This window comes from Eubalaena glacialis, chromosome 4, assembly GCF_028564815.1.
Source record: "Eubalaena glacialis isolate mEubGla1 chromosome 4, mEubGla1.1.hap2.+ XY, whole genome shotgun sequence".
Taxonomy (NCBI): Eukaryota; Metazoa; Chordata; class Mammalia; order Artiodactyla; family Balaenidae; genus Eubalaena; species Eubalaena glacialis.
This window is the reverse complement of record NC_083719.1, coordinates 184,111,406-184,127,886: the sequence shown is the minus strand read 5'-3', so window position 1 is coordinate 184,127,886 and position 16,481 is coordinate 184,111,406. Positions and strand designations below refer to the sequence as shown.

Below are 16,481 nucleotides of genomic sequence, written 5' to 3'. Positions count from 1 at the left end.
CTCATGGCCAAATGCCAAGGCTCCCCAAACAGGCAACTAATGCTGAGACTCCTTCCTTTTCCCACAGGTCTGCTCTGGCCACAGAAGATCAGGAAACAAGGTGGGTGGGAAGCGGGGCGATCTTGGCACCTTTTCTGGAAACATTCTAAGTGGAACCTACCCTGGGATGAGTGCCTCATGACTTATTGTTGATGGGAGGAGGATGCTGCACCAGGGAGGCAGGGAAACCGTGGTTACCATGACAACGGGGCCTCCTCTGGGGCCAGGCAGCCAGTCCCTGCTCCACTCCAGCAGGGCGTCATTAATGGGAGGCCCCAGAGCTGAGCCACACAGCGGCCCTGACTGAGATGTCCACCCAGAGCCAGGCCCCCTGAAGCCCAGGATTTTACTCAGCCAGAGGGTGCACTGTCTGCCCACAACCTATCTCAGTGTGTCTCCCTGGCTCTGGATGCCAGGAAAAGCCTCCCTGTGTGTCATGGGTCCTGGAGACCACCCTCGGGGGCAGTGGTTTGCTAGAAGGACCCACAGGACTCAGCAAAGCTGATCTGCTCACAGTCATGGTTTATTAAAGTGGAAGTGTGGGTACAGCTCAAAGTCAGCAATAGGAAAAAGAGCGTGGGGTGGGGTGAGGGGAGACAGGTGCACACTCCCAGTTGTTGTCTCCCAGGGGAGTTGTTTTGGGACAGCCCTTAATTCTCCCAGCAGCCAGGTGTGGTGATGCACACCAAGTGTCACCAACCAGGTGTGCTCATTTGAGCCCTGGTGTCCAGGGTATTTACTGGGGGTCAGTCATATGCATGGTGGACCACCCACGTGGCTGACCTTAGTCTCTAGCCCCTCCAGAGGTTGAACTGATACCACATGGTCCATGGCTCCTGCCTTAAATCACATTGTCAGCAGAGACTATCCAGGGTGACCCCAGGTCCCGGCAAACAAAGATACTCTTATCAGGAAGGACATTCCAAGGGCTTAGAGGTGACCTCCCAGAAGCCAGGCAAGGGCCAGACCTTTCTTTGGAACCTGCAGCGTTAATCCTTGACCACACACTCTGCTACAAATATGTTACATGGCCCGGCCACATGCCTTAATACTACCCATGTGACCCAAGAAGCCCCAAGCTGAGAAATAAACATCAAAAATCGTCTTAGACCAGTACTGCCCTGGGGACACTGAATAGAAGCAAGTTCTCAATGCATTTCTGACAAGACCATCTCAGTCCTTCTGGAGCTGAGTTCCCATCCACAGACACAAAACACGCAAGGAAATCATTCACCATGAGAAAAAGTCGGCGGGTACAACAAATAGCAGCATTAGACGTCCTCCTGGGAATCCTCAGGTAGAGATGATAAAAACAAGCATGTTTAAAATGATTAAATACATAAAAGAAGGAATGGTTGGGAGCAATGGATGGATGGACAGATGGACAGACAGATGGACAGGTGGGTAGGTGGGAGGGTGGATAGATGGATGGATGGATGGATAGGTAGATGGACAGGTATACGGATGGATGGGTGGATAAACGGATAGATAGATAGGTGGATGGGTGACGGATAAGTGAATGAATAATGGATGGATGGATAGGTGGATGGACGGATGGATGGATGGATGGGTGGATGGACGGATGGGTGGATGGATGGATGGATGGGTGGATGGATGGATGGATGGATGGATGGATGGATGGGTGGATGGATGGATGGGTGGATGGATGGATGGATGGGTGGGTGGGTGGATGGATGGACAGATGGGCTGGTGAGTAGATGGGTGAGATGAAGCCTCCCTCCAGTCTGATTGAGGGCACCAGCCCTGGGGCCTTGTTCTTTGGCTGGGGCACCAAGAGAGAAGTCCCCTTCAGGACCACACCTAGAAGGTGGGTGACAGGTGGCAGACCTTGAAAGGCAGGTGTCACTCTTGCTGCTGAGGGCACACCGAAGCCGATTAGATCATTCTTTTGGATTCCCCACGCATGGAACATTTTCCACTTTCTTTAAATACAATAATAATAACTTGACTGTGTTTCTGCCTCTCCAGCATGTCCTGAGGTGACGTGAGCACAGAGGAGGACACGAAAGAAGATCCCAGATGCCAGGAAACCTCTGTCGGACGCCCTCTGACCCTGGATCTTGTCCCCACCTCATCCTGAGTCACCGGGGGGTGTCCGTCTCCTCCATCCATGTCTGAAACCCAACATCCTTTCCAGCTGCTTGAAAACTTTTTTTTTTAATGATGCAGTATTAGTGCGTTCTGGAAAAGGACCCAGTTCTCCACCCTCCCACACTCATGAGCTCATGGCCAAGAAGAGTAAGAAGCGTTGAGCATGGCCTGTGTGTCCTTGGTGGCCTCAGATACCCCACCACCACCACCACCACACCACTGCACAGAATCCTGGTCAGGACCCTTCTCTTGCTTGTCACCTGGTTCAGGTTGGAGCCACAGATGCCCATCGACTCCCTGGCCGGGTCTGGATTCCTTCTTGTGCCTTTCCTGCCAGAACAGCCCCCGCAGCCCTGGGCATCTGGCCTGGAAACTCAGCCCCCACCCCCAGCAGCGCCGTGCCCCCCGGGCACTGCCCAGCCTTTGAACTCACAGCTTTTCCTTTGAACAGCCCTCCCCTTGCCTCCTATAACTTCCACCTTCTTAGGGAGCATCGGAGCCCACAGCACCAGTGAGGGCCGCTGATAATCATCCTTGTTCTACAGTTGCGAAACCACATCCCCCTCAATCTAGAACATTCTCAAGCCCCTTGAACGCGGAGGCCACGCCACAGGGCAATCCCGATCAATACCTCCTACCGAGGGAGTGAGCCTCCCCACTTCCCTAATCCCCCCGACAACACGGGGTTGGGATGTGCCACTTGGGCTCCCACCAGGAACAGAGGCCGAGAAACCAGTGCTGAAATAAGCTCATCCCAGAAACGCAGATCGAGAAAAAGGAAGATACAGGGTACTGAACGTTCGAGTGTTACAAAGGTCACTGGGGAGAATAAAAACCAGCGGCCTGGATGCTACAACCACCTGCATTCAAAGGAAGCAGATATCCTTAGGACAAAAAAAACATTTTTCTAATGCGGTCGAAACGCCAGTCAGGTGGGCGCTAAAGGGAGTGAGTTCCCCGTCTCTAGAGGCATTCAAGAAAAGGCTGGACGGTACTTGCACAAAGTGGTCCTCTGCGGTCCCCTCCAACCCTGAGAGTCTCTGTTTCTATGAATCTGAGCAAAAGTCGAGCAGGTGCATCGTCCGGCCCCTCTTGCTGGCTCTGTAGCTGGCTTCTTAGCGGGTGTCATTCAGGTTTGGTTGACCCTCCCTCCCCCAATAATTTCCCAGTAGGAGATTCTTGGCCTCAAAGGAGATGTTGAATGCTTCTCCACCTGGGACATCAAGGGGGTGTGTTTGGGGTTATCCCAATGGCAGGAGGGAGCCAGTGGTGTTCATTGCTGAGCGAAAGGGACAGCAGTGCTTCCTGCATGTCAAGGAATTGTCCCACCCCAAATGCCAGTGGCTCCCGCCTTGGAAAATTCGGGGTTTCTAAGCAGCCTTGGGCCTGCATCTTCTGGAACCCAGCACTGCTCCTGTGAGGCCAGGGCATTTGGGCGTCTGGTGGGGTTTTTAAATTTGTGTTTCTGCTCTGTTTCCCAAATGTCAAATAAAGGACAGGGACCGTGTTCCAGGCGCAGATGAGTTACCTGGAGCCTGAGGCAGGAGAGGCTGGTGGATGGGCCTCTGCAGGCTGCCCTCCGAAAGGCCGCTCCATCCTGGGCCCGCTTGTCCCCCACCCCTGCCCAGAGCGCCTCCTTTTCTAAAAGGTGCCTGGGCATCTGCCAGGTCACCCTGAACTCCAGGTTCAGGTGGCTGGCTCTGCTCAGCTGAGAGGGACACGTGACCCGCGAGACCCGCAAGTCCACAGTAAATGCAATAACTCCTGGAAAGCCGGTGCTCCACTGGAAGAGAACAAGGAGCCCGGGATAGGAACAGATGCATTCCACCTAACCCGACAATTACTGAGCGGCTGCAGAGGCGACAGAAGGACGAAAGAGGCAGACCCATCCCGCCCTCAAGGAGCCTGCAGCATAACAAGAAATTCCAGCACGGACCCCCTGGTTCACCGTGGCCCACCGACCACCCCTCCGGACCACCAGCAGCCATAGACAACGGGCAAGTGGAACCAAGGACCCCAACCCAACCTCACAGCCCCTCCAGAATAGAGAGAGACCCCCGGGGTGGCTGTCTCTAGGTCGGCCACCTGTCCACAGGTGTGTGAAGTTCTGAGGCACAGCTCCGTCCATACGGGGCCACTGTGTCCTCGGTAGCACCTAGGGCTGCTACCCACACCCTCTGAAATCGGCTTTGCGAAAGATTTGTATCTGCGGGGCCATTTTTGGCTGAAATGCAACGGATGTCGAGCCCTCCTTGTAAAGGAACATTGCGTTTTCCTCTTGTGACACACGGGATGCATCATAAGTCCCTCCCCAAGTCGTAGTTCACACACCCATCCTTCCGACGGCGAGTTTTGTGGTTTTTAAAAACAAAAACAATTCATTCTGATTACTGTCGTGATATGAAGGCATCGTTTCCATGAGCTTTGGGGGATTTTTATGTGAAATAAACTATCACTGAGAAGGGAGGTTTGTGACTTTTGTCCACGTCCAAGGGATGTGGCACTGGTCTTGGTCGCGGTGCAGAGGGAGGAGCTTTCACAGGATGGGAGGGGGCACAGCTCAATGCCAAGCGACCTTGGGCAACCTTGGGTGACTTTGGGCCATGGCCTATCTCCTCTTGCTTCTATCTCCCATCTGCAGAATGGGAGCCCCGGCTGGGTTCTTCCCGAGGCCCCTTTTGGCTCTGCCTGTCTGTGATTCAGGTTCCTTTCCTGTCCCCAGTCTTCTCTGGAATCAAACTTAGTCAGCAGTTAATAATATTAATTACTAGTATTAAGCAATCCTCCAATCCCCCGCAGACACCAGCTGGGTATCCTACAAATTTATCTCAATCCTGACACTACCGGTTTGGGCAGACCTTACAGGCTAAGGGTTCAGCCCCACAAGACGGCCCCGACTTCAGACACCAGTCAATCTCAGGTCCTAGAATAGGGTACAATTCAGCAATAGTCAGATGGAAGAGATGCACAAGGCGAGGTGTGGGGAAGGGGGCGGAGCTTCCATGCCCCCTCTGGGCACCACCCTCCCAGCACCTCCCTGTGTCCACCCACCGGAAGCTCTACAAAAATTGTTTAGGGATTTTCATGGAGGCATGATGGATTACACCACTGGCCATTGATGAAAGTTCCATCCCTCTAATCCCAGGGTCAGTGGGGTCCCCTGGCCACCAGCCCCGATCCTGTGGTTACAGGGCGTTTCCAAAAGTCACCGCGTAGCATAAACTCAGGTGTGGTTGAAAGGGCTTGTTATGAAAGCAAAGGATGCTTCCTTCATCTTTATTATCTGGAGCCATTTCAGGCACAGAGGACATAAGACCAAATATTATCATAAAAGGGACTTCCCTGGTGGGCCAGTGGTTAGAACTCCACACTTCCATGGCAGGGGGCACGGGTTAGATCCCTGGTCGGGGAAGTTCCACAAGCTGTGCAGTGTGACCAAGAAAAAAAAATTTCCAAAAAAAAAAAAAGTATATATCAAAAGATGTTCCCTCTTCTGACGTAGGAAATTACAAGGGTTTTAGGGGCTGTGTGCCGGGAACTGGGAACTAAGTCCAACTATGTTTCTTATTATAAATCATAATATCACAATAATAGTAACAGTAGCAGTAATAATAATAGTCTGAGTCCAACCTAGCACAGGCCCCATGTTACTGAGAGGGGGGTCTGAGGCAGAGAGAGGGTATGTGGCTCACCTGGGGTCACCCGGACCCTGAGTGATTGGTCTGAGGTCTGATTCTGTGCCACCCCCGGCCACCCCATCGCTTGGCTGGAGACCCACGACCCTCTGCCAGCTGCAGGACATTGGGGGCTGTGCCCCTCAAAGGGTCAGAGTGGACCCTCCCCTGTCAGGTACAAGAGGAGTCCTCCCGTTGTCCCCGCCCAGGATTTTGGGACCTGCTGGTAGCAGGGATGCCAGGACAGGTGTGAGGTCCACACAAAGTCACCATCAGGTTGATGGCGGGAGCTGGCAGGTGCCAGCCCACCTGCCTCTGCCCTCCTGCTCCTCTGATGTCCAGTGAGGTGCCCTTCACGGAGAAGGTCGCTTCACCGGGGCTGGGAGGGGGCCTCAAGTGGAGGGGGCCTCAAGTAGAGGGGGCGAGCTGGCATGGAGGCGGCGAGGAAGAGGTGTTGAAGATGGCAGAGCTGGTGCTGGGATCAGGGGGTGCCCTCTTTGGAGGGGATGGACCCGCCCCTTTTTCCCACCACACCGAGTCTCTGATTATCCTAAGGGGGTTCTTGCGAACCTCATTCATCCATTCGTTCATCCATTTGCTGAGCACTGGCGATCCCGCAGGGCCCAAGCACCCCTTATGTTGCTCCCAGCCCAGTGGCGGAGTTTGACACAGGGAACCAGGGCCTCACTGGGGACCAGGAGGAAAGTCCAGGAAGGGTCCCTAGAGGGAGGGTCCTCGGTGACTGGAGACCAGAGAGAGAAGTAGCAGTTAGCTAGGCCAACGGGCGGGCGGAGAGGTGTCCCCGGCGGCGGAGGGCTCAGCAAGGGCAAAGTCCTGGAAGCCAGACAGAGCTGGGTGAACCAGGAGCAGGAAAATGAAGGGCGGCTGGAGTGCAGGGTGGGTGCTGGGGGGAGATTTTTACTATTAGTGGCATTCAGTACATTCACAATGTTGTGTAGCCATTACCTCCGGTCCAGAGCTTTTCCATCCCCCCAAAGGAGACCCCGTCCCCATTAGCAATCACCCCCCACCACCCCTCCCCTAGCCCCTGAAACCAGGAATCCACTCTCTGTCTCTGTGGATTTGCCTGTTCTGGACATTTCACACTATGGGACAGGATGGTCACTTTTAATAACCTTGGACCAGTGGGCTGTTTGAGGATCGGCAGATCTGCCCTGGGAGCCCATGTGCCAGGGTGAGCCGACCAGGAGGCCTCCCAGCAGTGCCCTGCCAGGGCCTCTATCTGGGCATGTCACCATGTGGCTTGGGCCACATGCCCCACAAGGAGGCTCCCAGGAAATTCTTGCCACTGAAACTGAGCCAGAGGTCACACCCAGAGCTGGCTTTCCCCCTGCCTACGGGGCAGCTGATGGAGCTCAGTGTCACAGGTCCGGCCACACTGAGCTGCCAAGAGCAGCAACTGAGACCCAGAAGGGGCTGGACGGGGGAGAAGGGGGTGGGAGCCAGTAGACAAGAACCCCGTCTTGGCCATTTGCTCACTCTGCCCCTGGTGGCCACCTTTGAAGTGAGGGTCACTGCTCCCAGTGACCTCTCCTGACCTCTGTGCCAGGCGAGTCCTGCCTGAGGCCACTAGGTGAGTCCATTAACCAGTTATCAACAAGATCCATCACTTTTTGTCTCCACCACTGGTTGGCCCTCAGCAGCTGTCTTGGCCACAGCGGGTCCTGCCGGTGGAATCGGGGGGTGAGGGAGGTCATGGGGGTCCAGACAGGGCAGGACCTGGGCGTGAGGACAGTGGGCTTCTTTTCTTTTCTTTTCTTTATTTATTTTTAGTTGCGGCATGCAGGATCTTTGTCTTTAGTTGCGGCATGCAGGATCTAGTTCCCTGACCAGGGATCAAACCCAGGCCCCCTGCATTGGGAGCGTGGAGTCTTAACCACTGGACCACCAGGGAAGTCCCTGTGCTTCTTTTAAATGCAAATAAGAATGGGGAGGCGTGTGGCAAAGGAGAGTTGAAACAGAGGAAAGACAGCCCCTGGTCTGGGTTTTTACAAAGCTCCTCCCTCTGGCCGTCATACAGAGGTAGTTGGTTTAAAGAAAAACCAGTGCCAGACAGTTCAAGCTGTAAAACCGGATTGTATTCAGGAGCCATTGCAATGGCTCCACTCCTAACACAGCACAGGCAAGCAGGTTCACAGCCAAGGAGCCGGTGGGGTCAGTGGACAGAGAATCACTAGGAGGAGACGTGAGGGGTAACGGGGGGATTCTGGCTACATTGACTTAGCAGGTTCTTGCTGAAATCCCCTCATGCCGGCGGCTGGATTCAAAGATCTCCTGCCCCTCCCTGTTTCATTCATTCCCTCTGCTACCATTTAGGGAGCCTCTGCCTTTTGTGGACCCACCCTTGTTAGGCACCCGGGACACATCAGAGAACAAGACACATCTGGCCCTGCCTGCCCGGGAGGGAATGGGGATCCAGAAAGGCTTCCTGGAGGAGGGGACGGACGTCCAAGCTGACACAGGATGGCTTAGTCAAAGTTAGCCCAGGGGAGGAGGATTGGGTAAGAGGAGAGGGGTTCCTGGAAGAGAGAACAGCATGTACGAAGGCCCTGTGGCAGCAGCTCTGGGTGCTGAGGGACAGGTAAGTGATGGGTAGGGCAGGGCATCCTCCCTTCATAAAGCCTCCTGGAGGTGGAAGCCCAAGGCCAAAGAGAGCCTCCCTCCCTTGGTTGGGGCCAGCAGCCTCCCTTTATAAAGATGAGAACAGGTGAGGCACAGAGAGGCAAGGGTGGGGCCTGAGCTCCCCCAGGTGGCAAGTGGCAGAACCAAGATTCAAATGCAGGATTCTTAACCAGGGGTTCTTAAAGTGTGTCCAGTGTGGGTGAGGGTGGTGGTTGCTGAGACCCTTTCAGGGGGTCTTCAAGGTCAAAATCACACATGAGCAAAAGATCCATTCAAAGTGCAAAGACAGGGACTTCCCTGGCGGACCAGTGGTTAAGACTCTGTGCTCCCAATGCAGCGGAGCACGGGTTGGATCCCTGGTCGGGGAACTAAGATCCCACATGCCGCACAGTGTGGCCAAAAATAAAAATTAAAAATTAAAATTAAATGAAAAATAAAACAAAGTGCAAAGATAGACCAATGGCCTTTAATGGAGCAGAGAATGAAAGAGAACAGGCCACCTTCATAAACCTCAACCTGCCCAGTTTGGGTGTAGGACAAAGAAGACTACCTATGATGACCTAAAAAGGCGAAAAATCCTCCTCTCTCTGTGTGAAGCTGGGTTTTCTTCCTATATATCAACCGAGATAACTATGGAAATGGGCTGAACGACAAGCAGATGTGAGAATCCTTCTAAACCAGATATTAAAGAGATTTGCAAAAATGTAGAATATCACTCTTTTACCTTAAAATTTTGTTTTAATTTCAACAAGATGAATTTATTCTCTGACAGTTCTGGAGGTGAGGAGACTGACACGGGTCTCACGGGGCTAAGATCAAGATGTGGGCAGGGCTGGTTCCTTCCGGAGGCTGCACGGGAGCATCAGTTCCCGCCTTGTCCAGCTTCTAGAGGTGCCGCATCCTTGGCTCACAGCCCCGTCCTCCATCCTCACAGGCAGCAGCGGGGTATCTTTCTGAACCTTCTGCTGTAGCTACATGTCCCTTCCCTGTGATTGTAGCTGGAAAGGTTCTCAGTTTTTTTTGTTGTTAATTGAGGTGAAATTCACATAATATACAACTAGCCATTATTGTAAAGTATACGATTCAGTGACATTTAGTGCGTTCACAATGCTGTGCAACCATCACCTCTAATTCCAGAACATTCTCATCACCCCAGAAGAACACCATATAAGTAATCATTCCCTATTTTCCCTCTCCCAGCCCCTGACAACCAGGAACCCACTCTCTGTGTCTGTGGCTCTGCCTGTTCTGAACGTTTCCCGTCAACGGAACCACACACTGTGTGTCCTTCTGTGTCTGGCTTCTCTCTCTGAGCACTGTGTTCTCAAGGTCCATCCATGTTGTAGCGAGTGTCAGTGTTTCACCCCTTTTCATGGTCGAATAATATTCCATGTGTGGATGGAACACAGTTTGTGTATCCATCATCTGTGGATGGACACTTGAGTTGTTTCCACCTTTTGGCTCCTGTGAATTATGCTGCTATAAACATTCATGTACAAGCTTCTGTGGGGACATATGTTTTCATTTCTCTTGGGTAGACACTTTGAAGTGAAATTGGGTCATAAAACCGCCAACTGTTTTCCACAGCGACTGTCCTATTTTCCATCCCCACCAGCAACAGGGTCGCCGTTTCTCCCCATTCTCACCAACACTCTTTATCATCCATCTCTTTGACTATGGCCATCCTAGTAGGCGTGAGTTGTGTCTCATTGTGGTTTTGATTTCCATTTCCCTGATAATCAGTGATGCTGAGCATCTTTTCACGTGTTTGTTGGCCATGAGTATATCTTCTTTGAAGAAACGTCGATTCAGATTCTTTGCCCATTTTTAAATTGGGTCGTTTGTCTTTTTGTTGTTGACTTTTAAGAGTTCTTTATATATTCTGGTTAGTAATCCCTTACTATATATCAATATATGACTTGTAAAAATTTTCTCCCACACCCTGCTTTGTCTTTTCACTTTCTTTTTTTTTTTTTTTTTCACTTTCTTAATAATGCCGTGCAATGCACAAGACATTTTTAATTTGATCAAGCCCACTCCCTTAATTTTTTATTTTTAAAAAACGTTATTATTTTTCATTAAAAATATTATATTTGGGACTTCCCTGGTGGCGCAATGGTTAAGAATCCGCCTGCCAATGCAGGGGACACAGGTTCGGTCCCTGGTCCGGGAAGATCCCACATGCCATGGAGCAACTAAGCCCGTGCGCCACAACTACTGAGCCCTCGTGCCACAACTACTGAAGTCTGCGCGCCTACAGCCCATGCTCTGCAACAAGAGAAGCCACCGCAATAAGAAGCACGCGCACCGCAACGAAGAGTAGCTCCCGCTACGCGCAACTAGAGAAAGCCCGTGTGCAGCAACAAAGACCCAACACAGCCGAACATAAATAAATTAAAAATATATGTATTATGTTTATGTGACCATGTAGTGATCAGTTGTCCTTTTTTTTTTTTTTTTTTAGTTGCAGCATGTGGACTCTTAGTTGCGGCATGTGGGATCTAGTTCCCCCACCATGGATCGAACCCAGGCCCCCTGCATTGGGAATGTGGAGTCTTACCCACTGGACCACAAGGGAAGACCCTGGTTGCCATTTTTTAAAGTTAACAAACCTTTAATTTTTCTCAGTTTTAATGTATAACATGGTAAATATTATCCATGATGATAATCCATTTAAACAAAAGCTCCCCAGGGCCTCAGTCCTTTTCAAGAGTGGAAAAGGGGTCGTGAAACCAAAAGGTCTCCTCTGGTGGGGAGGCGGGGTGGGGTATGTGGTCCCATCTGGTCAGTAAGGGGGCGGGGATCAGCAGGGCCCTGCCTACCCCACCCCCTAGCTGCTGCGAGGCCTGAGGCCAAACGCAGTGACGCCAGCCCTCACATGGGCGCCCGCTGAACAGCCCCTGGTGTCACGCTGAGATTTCCTGGAGGCCAGGGTCACCAGAACGAAGCTTAAGCTCATCTTGGCATCAACCCCCTTGGAAAAGGAAGTCCCCTGCCGTGTGGAACCTCTGGGGCTGGCCCGCTGCTGTCGCTGGAGACGGGGGAGGGGGGTGAGTTCCTTTTCTCAGCCCCCAGAACCGACCTTAATGTCAGGGTCAGGCGAGGGGACACACCGGGCTGGATATTTTTAGGGAGGGAAGAGGTGTGGCTGGTTATCTGCCCCGTGGGCAGTCTGGCTAGGAGGGGGCAGGCGGGGAGGAGGAGGAAGGGGGAAGAGGCAGCGGGGTGACTTCCACCCTCACCCCCCTGCCCGGCCGACCCGTGACTAATTTAGGCAAAAGACAGCGTGGAGCTATTTCCATCCAGTGGGAACAGGTGCGGCGCCCCCAGCGCTCTCCCCCTCACTTCACCGCGCCGCCCGCGCTCCCCATAGGCCGTGGGCCGCCTCCCTGGAGGCGGCCTCCGGGCTGCCCCAACCTATAAAGGCGCAGGGTTTTCTCAATGAAGCCGGGACGCACTGCGGAGTCGGGCCCAGCCAGGTACCAGGGAGTCGGGAGTTGGCCTGCCAACCGCGGTCCCCGCCGCTCCTCCGCGCGGAGATGAAGTACATTGTGGGCATCGGAGGGTGAGCGTCCAGGGCCCCAGGCGGACCGCCCCGCGGGGGCAAAGGCGCGGAGCTCGCGGGAGAGGCCGGCCGGGTGCTCTCCTGTGCGGGCCGAGGTGGCCTGGGCAGGAGGCCGAGGAATGAATGGAGGGCTGCCTGGCGACTGGTGTCGCAGGGACCCGATGCCCAAGGTCGGAGTGCGGGGAGGGGTCTCTGCCCTCTGTTCGGCGCAGGGCCGGGCGCGGGGCCCAATTTAAAATTTCCAAATGGAAGTCACTTCCCCATGCCGCACCCCTGACTAGATTCAGCGGCGGAATAGAAGACTTTATAAAGCCCAGGCTGACCTTCCTTAGGCGCGCGGGCGGGGAAGGGGGGGGAAAACTCCGACCCCAGGGAGGCACGTGGGCAGGTGCTGCGGGGTCCCCAGAATGGCACTTCCCTGACTGTGTGGCACCTGCCTTTGCCGCCACTTCTGCTGACCCCAGGCAGGGGCCTTGCCTTCCCGAGATTTATTACCAGTAACCAGGCCTTTTTAAGATGATGCCCGGGAAGCATTTCGCATAAGCAGGGCTGGCTTGGCGCTCCCACCTAGGAGGTCGCCCTGGGTCCTCCCCCTCTTGGTTTGATGCTCCATCACCCTCTTGAAATTCCTAATAGAGTGAGACCAGGGCCCTCCATTTCTGCACGTTCTGTAGCCGGCCCTGAGGGCACAGTGTATCTTTCAGCAATAAGTCAAATTAACATCAGGTATGTTCTAACCTGCTCTCCTTAATGTATGGGGGTCACCTTTCCCATTGGCCCTTTTAAACGGCTGCAGGTTCCCCCCTTCCACACCCAGCTTTCCACCCCTGATTCCTAGGAGAGGGACAACCAGGTCAAGGGGACACTCATTTCCAGAAAGGCCTGACAGTCAGCCTTCTCTGTCCTTCAGCGGCCCCAGTCCAGAGTCCTTAGGGTGACTATCTGTCCTGCTTTTCCTGGGACTGAAGGGTCCCCAGGATTTGGGACTTTGAGCACTAAAACCAGAGACGTCCCGGGCACACCAGGATGAGGTGGTCACCCGGCTTTGCCCATTCCTTTTTTTAATAATCCTTTCCCTTTGTCATAAGGTGATTATCTCTTCCCGGTTTTGCAGTGAACTGCCGGTTTTCCTATCAAATATTTTTTTCTCCCCCAGTTTGCACTTGCTTTAACAATTTGGCTTTTTTTAAAGCCCTGCTGAGGCTAAGTCACACGTGGGCCTCAGTTTCCTCGAGCTCCGGGCACCACCTCCTGGGTTTGCAGTAACACTGGACGAGTCTGAACACAGAAAGCAGTGCTTCCATGACCCCAGCCAAGGCTGTGTTCGCTTTTTTGTTGGGCACCCTCTGCCCCCTTTCTCTGTTTCATCAGGCAGGTGAGCACAGGCCCTTGCCTGGCCCTAGTGGGCAGTGGGCAGTAGTGGGCCAGGCAGCCCAGATCGGCTGATTAGAAAGCCTCCTCTGACCTAACATGAATAGAAATACCCTCTTAGCTCTACTGTTTTACAGGCCTGTGTTTGTTTTGCTTTGTTTTGTTTTTGGCCATGCAGCTTGGCTTGCGGGATCTTAGTTCCCAACCAGGGATCGAATCGCGCCCCCTGCAGTGGAAGCGCAGCGTCCTAACCACTGGACCACCAGGAAAGTCCCTACAGGCCTGTGTTTTAGATTTGAGTCTGATCCTGGGGGCCCCTCAGACCCGGACAGGTCCAGAGAGGGGACCCAGGCAGCCTCACGTGTATGCTTTCCCCACAGCATGACCAACGGCGGCAAGACCACACTGACCAACAGCCTCCTTAAGTCACTGCCCAACTGCTGTGTGATCCACCAGGATGACTTCTTCAAGGTGGCTGCCCTGGCCGGGGGCGGGGGGTGGCAGCCCCGAGAAGGAGACTCAGGGGAGCAGACCCCTCCCGGGGCACCCTGGGCTAACCCGAGTCGGGAGATAGAGGGACCGGCGATCTCGGTTACTGAGCACCTACTGCGTGCCTGGCTGGCACGTTCTCACGGCACACCCGTTCCCCATGGGACAGATGGGGAAACTGCGGTTCCCAGAGGGTGCGTGCCACCTGGGTGGTACCCTTTATCCTCTGCAACTCCACTTTCCCATCTGCAAAATGGGCTCTGAGCCCGCCCTTGATGCTTTGTGGAGGGTGAGGGGGTAACTAGATCATAGATGCAAAATCCCCCCGCTCCTGGTCCCAACAGTCACAAGGTTGGGGAGGGGTTCTGAATGCCAGCCTGGAGCCCCCCCCACCCCCGCCTGGGACCTCGGAGCCTATGACTATCAGCTGCAGGGGGCCGAGGCAGGCAGGGGCACCCAGACCCTCACTGGGGGCTCTCCAGGCGCTGTCACCCCAGGGTGGGGTAAGGTGGGAAGGCGGGCACTGAGCCCGCGGCTTGGGCTCCTCTGTTTCAGCCCCAAGACCAAATAGCAGTTGGGGAGGACGGCTTCAAACAGTGGGACGGTAAGGACGGACGGCAGCCCCGCGCCCCCTGCCCTCGCTGCCCCATGGCCCCCACCCCACCAACACTCGCTTTCCCGCCCCCAGTGCTGGAGTCCCTGGACATGGAGGCCATGCTGAGCACCGTGCAGGCCTGGATGAGCAGCCCCCGGAAGTTCGCCCGTGCCCACGGGGTCAGTGTCCAGCTGGACGCCTCAGACACCCACATCCTCATCCTGGAAGGCTTCCTTCTCTACAGCTACAAGTGAGCATCTCCAGGTCTGGGCCCCGGACAATCCGGGCCCTCCCAGGTCACCAAGTCTCTATTTTGACAGACAACCTTGCTGGGTGACCCTGGGCAGGACATTGTACCTCTCTGGGCCCATCCAAATTGGGAGAGAGGGAGGATTCCATCCTCAGGGTGGGGGGCTAATGTGGGCATAGTAGGAGGCTGGCCGATGCTGGTCCCCTCACTCATCCCTAACCTAATCAGCCCAGACAAACCACCACCCCCCCCCAACCAGCCCTCATCACCCAGGAATGTCCCTGGAGGCCAAGGCCATGGGGGGTTGTGTACTTTGACCCACGGGCGCTGACCGGGTCCCCTACCCCTGCCAGGCCCCTGGTGGACTTGTATAGCCGACGGTACTTCCTGACCGTCCCGTACGAAGAGTGCAAGTGGAGGAGAAGGTGAGCCTGGGGACCCTGTCTGCATTCCCAGGTGGGACCAGGAAACTGGGTAATGCCTGCTGGACACACGGCCACCCTGAAGCTGCAGGCTGACGGGCAGCAGGCACCTGGGTGGCCAGTGCTGGGTTCCAGAGGCCCATAGCCTGGGGCCTGGAGAGCGTGGCCCACCCATGCCCTACCCTGGGCATCTCCCAGGCCCACCGGGGAAAATGCTGGAAGTTGGGGCACCCAGGCCCCACCACGGGGCCCCTGAATCAGTGGGGTCCCCGTTCTCAGTGGTGCCACCCCAACCTAGTTTCCGCACCCCAGGCTCTGCTCATGGCACCACCCTTGGGCGACATGGGTGTTGCTCATTCTCGCCCATCTCCCTCCCCAGTACTCGACGCTACATGGTCCCCGACCCCCCCGGCCTCTTCGACGGCCACGTGTGGCCTATGTACCAGAAGTATAAGCGGGAGATGGAGGCCAATGGCGTGGAAGTGGGTAAGTCCCTGAGTAAGATGAGGCCAGCTCCTCCCCATTGGGACCATTTGGGAACCCTGAAAGTCCCTCCTCGAGTCTCACCACCAGTCTCTCTCGCTTTGGGCCCCAGAGGCTGGTCTGTTCCCGCAGGCTGACTCTGCAGGCCAGCTTCCTCCTGACCAGCAGTCCTCCAGTCCTCTGTGCGCTGGCCGCCCGCCTCCTGGCAGTAGCCCCAGTGACCCGGGCCGCGGTTGGGCCCCCAGGGCCCCTGACTGTGGCCTTTCTGATTTCAGTGTACCTGGACGGCACGAAGTCCCGCGAGGAGCTCTTCCACCAAGTCCTGGAAGACATTCAGAACTCGCTTCTGAACCGCTCCTAGGTGTGGCTGGAGAGGAGGGGCCCAGCCCCCAATGCAGGGACCCAGACACAATTCCGGCCACAGTACGGCCAGGCTGGCGGCATCCCAGCCAGACACTGCGTGACCATTTCCCTTTGGGGAAGTCTGTACATATGAGAGTGGAGGCCCCACTCACAGCCCAGCATCTCAGGGCCCGGGCATTCTGTCCCGAGATGCTTCTGTAACCTCGATGGCGGCTTACATATTAAACCTGATCCTGTTTTTTAATCGTTGGGGTCCAGCCTGTTGTGTTCGAGGTGCTGAGAGGGACCCTCCTCCCCCGTCTCCTTGGTGCATTGGTGGCTTCGGGGGGGTGACACCGAGGGCTCTGGGCAGTTACAGTCTCCACCTGTTGGACCCATGGCAATGTGACCCTGGGTGGCTGCTTGAGGGTCTTTGGGCCTAGCTTCCTCAAAAGGGAAATTTCCTGCCAGCTTTCAAAAAACAGCGCAGCACGGC

General features: G+C 54.9%; 2 protein-coding genes across 4 annotated transcripts in view; both read left to right on the top strand.

Moving 5' to 3' along the window:
* Positions 1-8,328, top strand: part of ATCAY (ATCAY kinesin light chain interacting caytaxin) — a 39,540-nt gene extending 31,212 nt beyond the window's left edge. Inside the window, exons 12-16 of the mRNA XM_061189069.1 lie at positions 68-100; positions 2,489-2,662; positions 6,168-6,313; positions 7,396-7,419; positions 8,198-8,328. Coding sequence (XP_061045052.1) covers positions 68-100; positions 2,489-2,662; positions 6,168-6,313; positions 7,396-7,419; positions 8,198-8,328 — 508 coding nt within the window. The remainder of the gene's footprint in view (positions 1-67; positions 101-2,488; positions 2,663-6,167; positions 6,314-7,395; positions 7,420-8,197) is intronic.
* A 3,679-nt stretch (positions 8,329-12,007) lies between these two features.
* On the top strand, positions 12,008-16,029 carry NMRK2 (nicotinamide riboside kinase 2). Of its 3 annotated transcripts, none has more exons than XM_061188895.1 (7): positions 12,008-12,033; positions 13,785-13,875; positions 14,449-14,497; positions 14,582-14,738; positions 15,092-15,163; positions 15,540-15,646; positions 15,919-16,029. In XM_061188895.1, exons 1-7 carry the CDS (start codon positions 12,008-12,010, stop codon positions 16,002-16,004), a joined length of 588 nt encoding a protein of 195 aa, XP_061044878.1. In that variant the 3' UTR covers positions 16,005-16,029. The 3 variants fall into 3 exon arrangements, with proteins under 3 accessions (XP_061044878.1, XP_061044877.1, XP_061044879.1); XM_061188894.1 differs by having other exon boundaries at positions 14,422-14,497; XM_061188896.1 differs by lacking the exon at positions 15,092-15,163.
* The last annotated feature ends 452 nt before the right edge of the window (positions 16,030-16,481 follow it).

Excerpts from the sequence above, each read along its gene's own strand:
- NMRK2 (XM_061188894.1), top strand. The coding sequence starts at position 12,008 with ATGAAGTACATTGTGGGCATCGGAGG. Across the intron at positions 12,034-13,784 it reads TACATTGTGGGCATCGGAGG|CATGACCAACGGCGGCAAGA; the intron begins GTGAGCGTCCAG and ends CTTTCCCCACAG. Across the intron at positions 14,498-14,581 it reads CGGCTTCAAACAGTGGGACG|TGCTGGAGTCCCTGGACATG; the intron begins GTAAGGACGGAC and ends TCCCGCCCCCAG.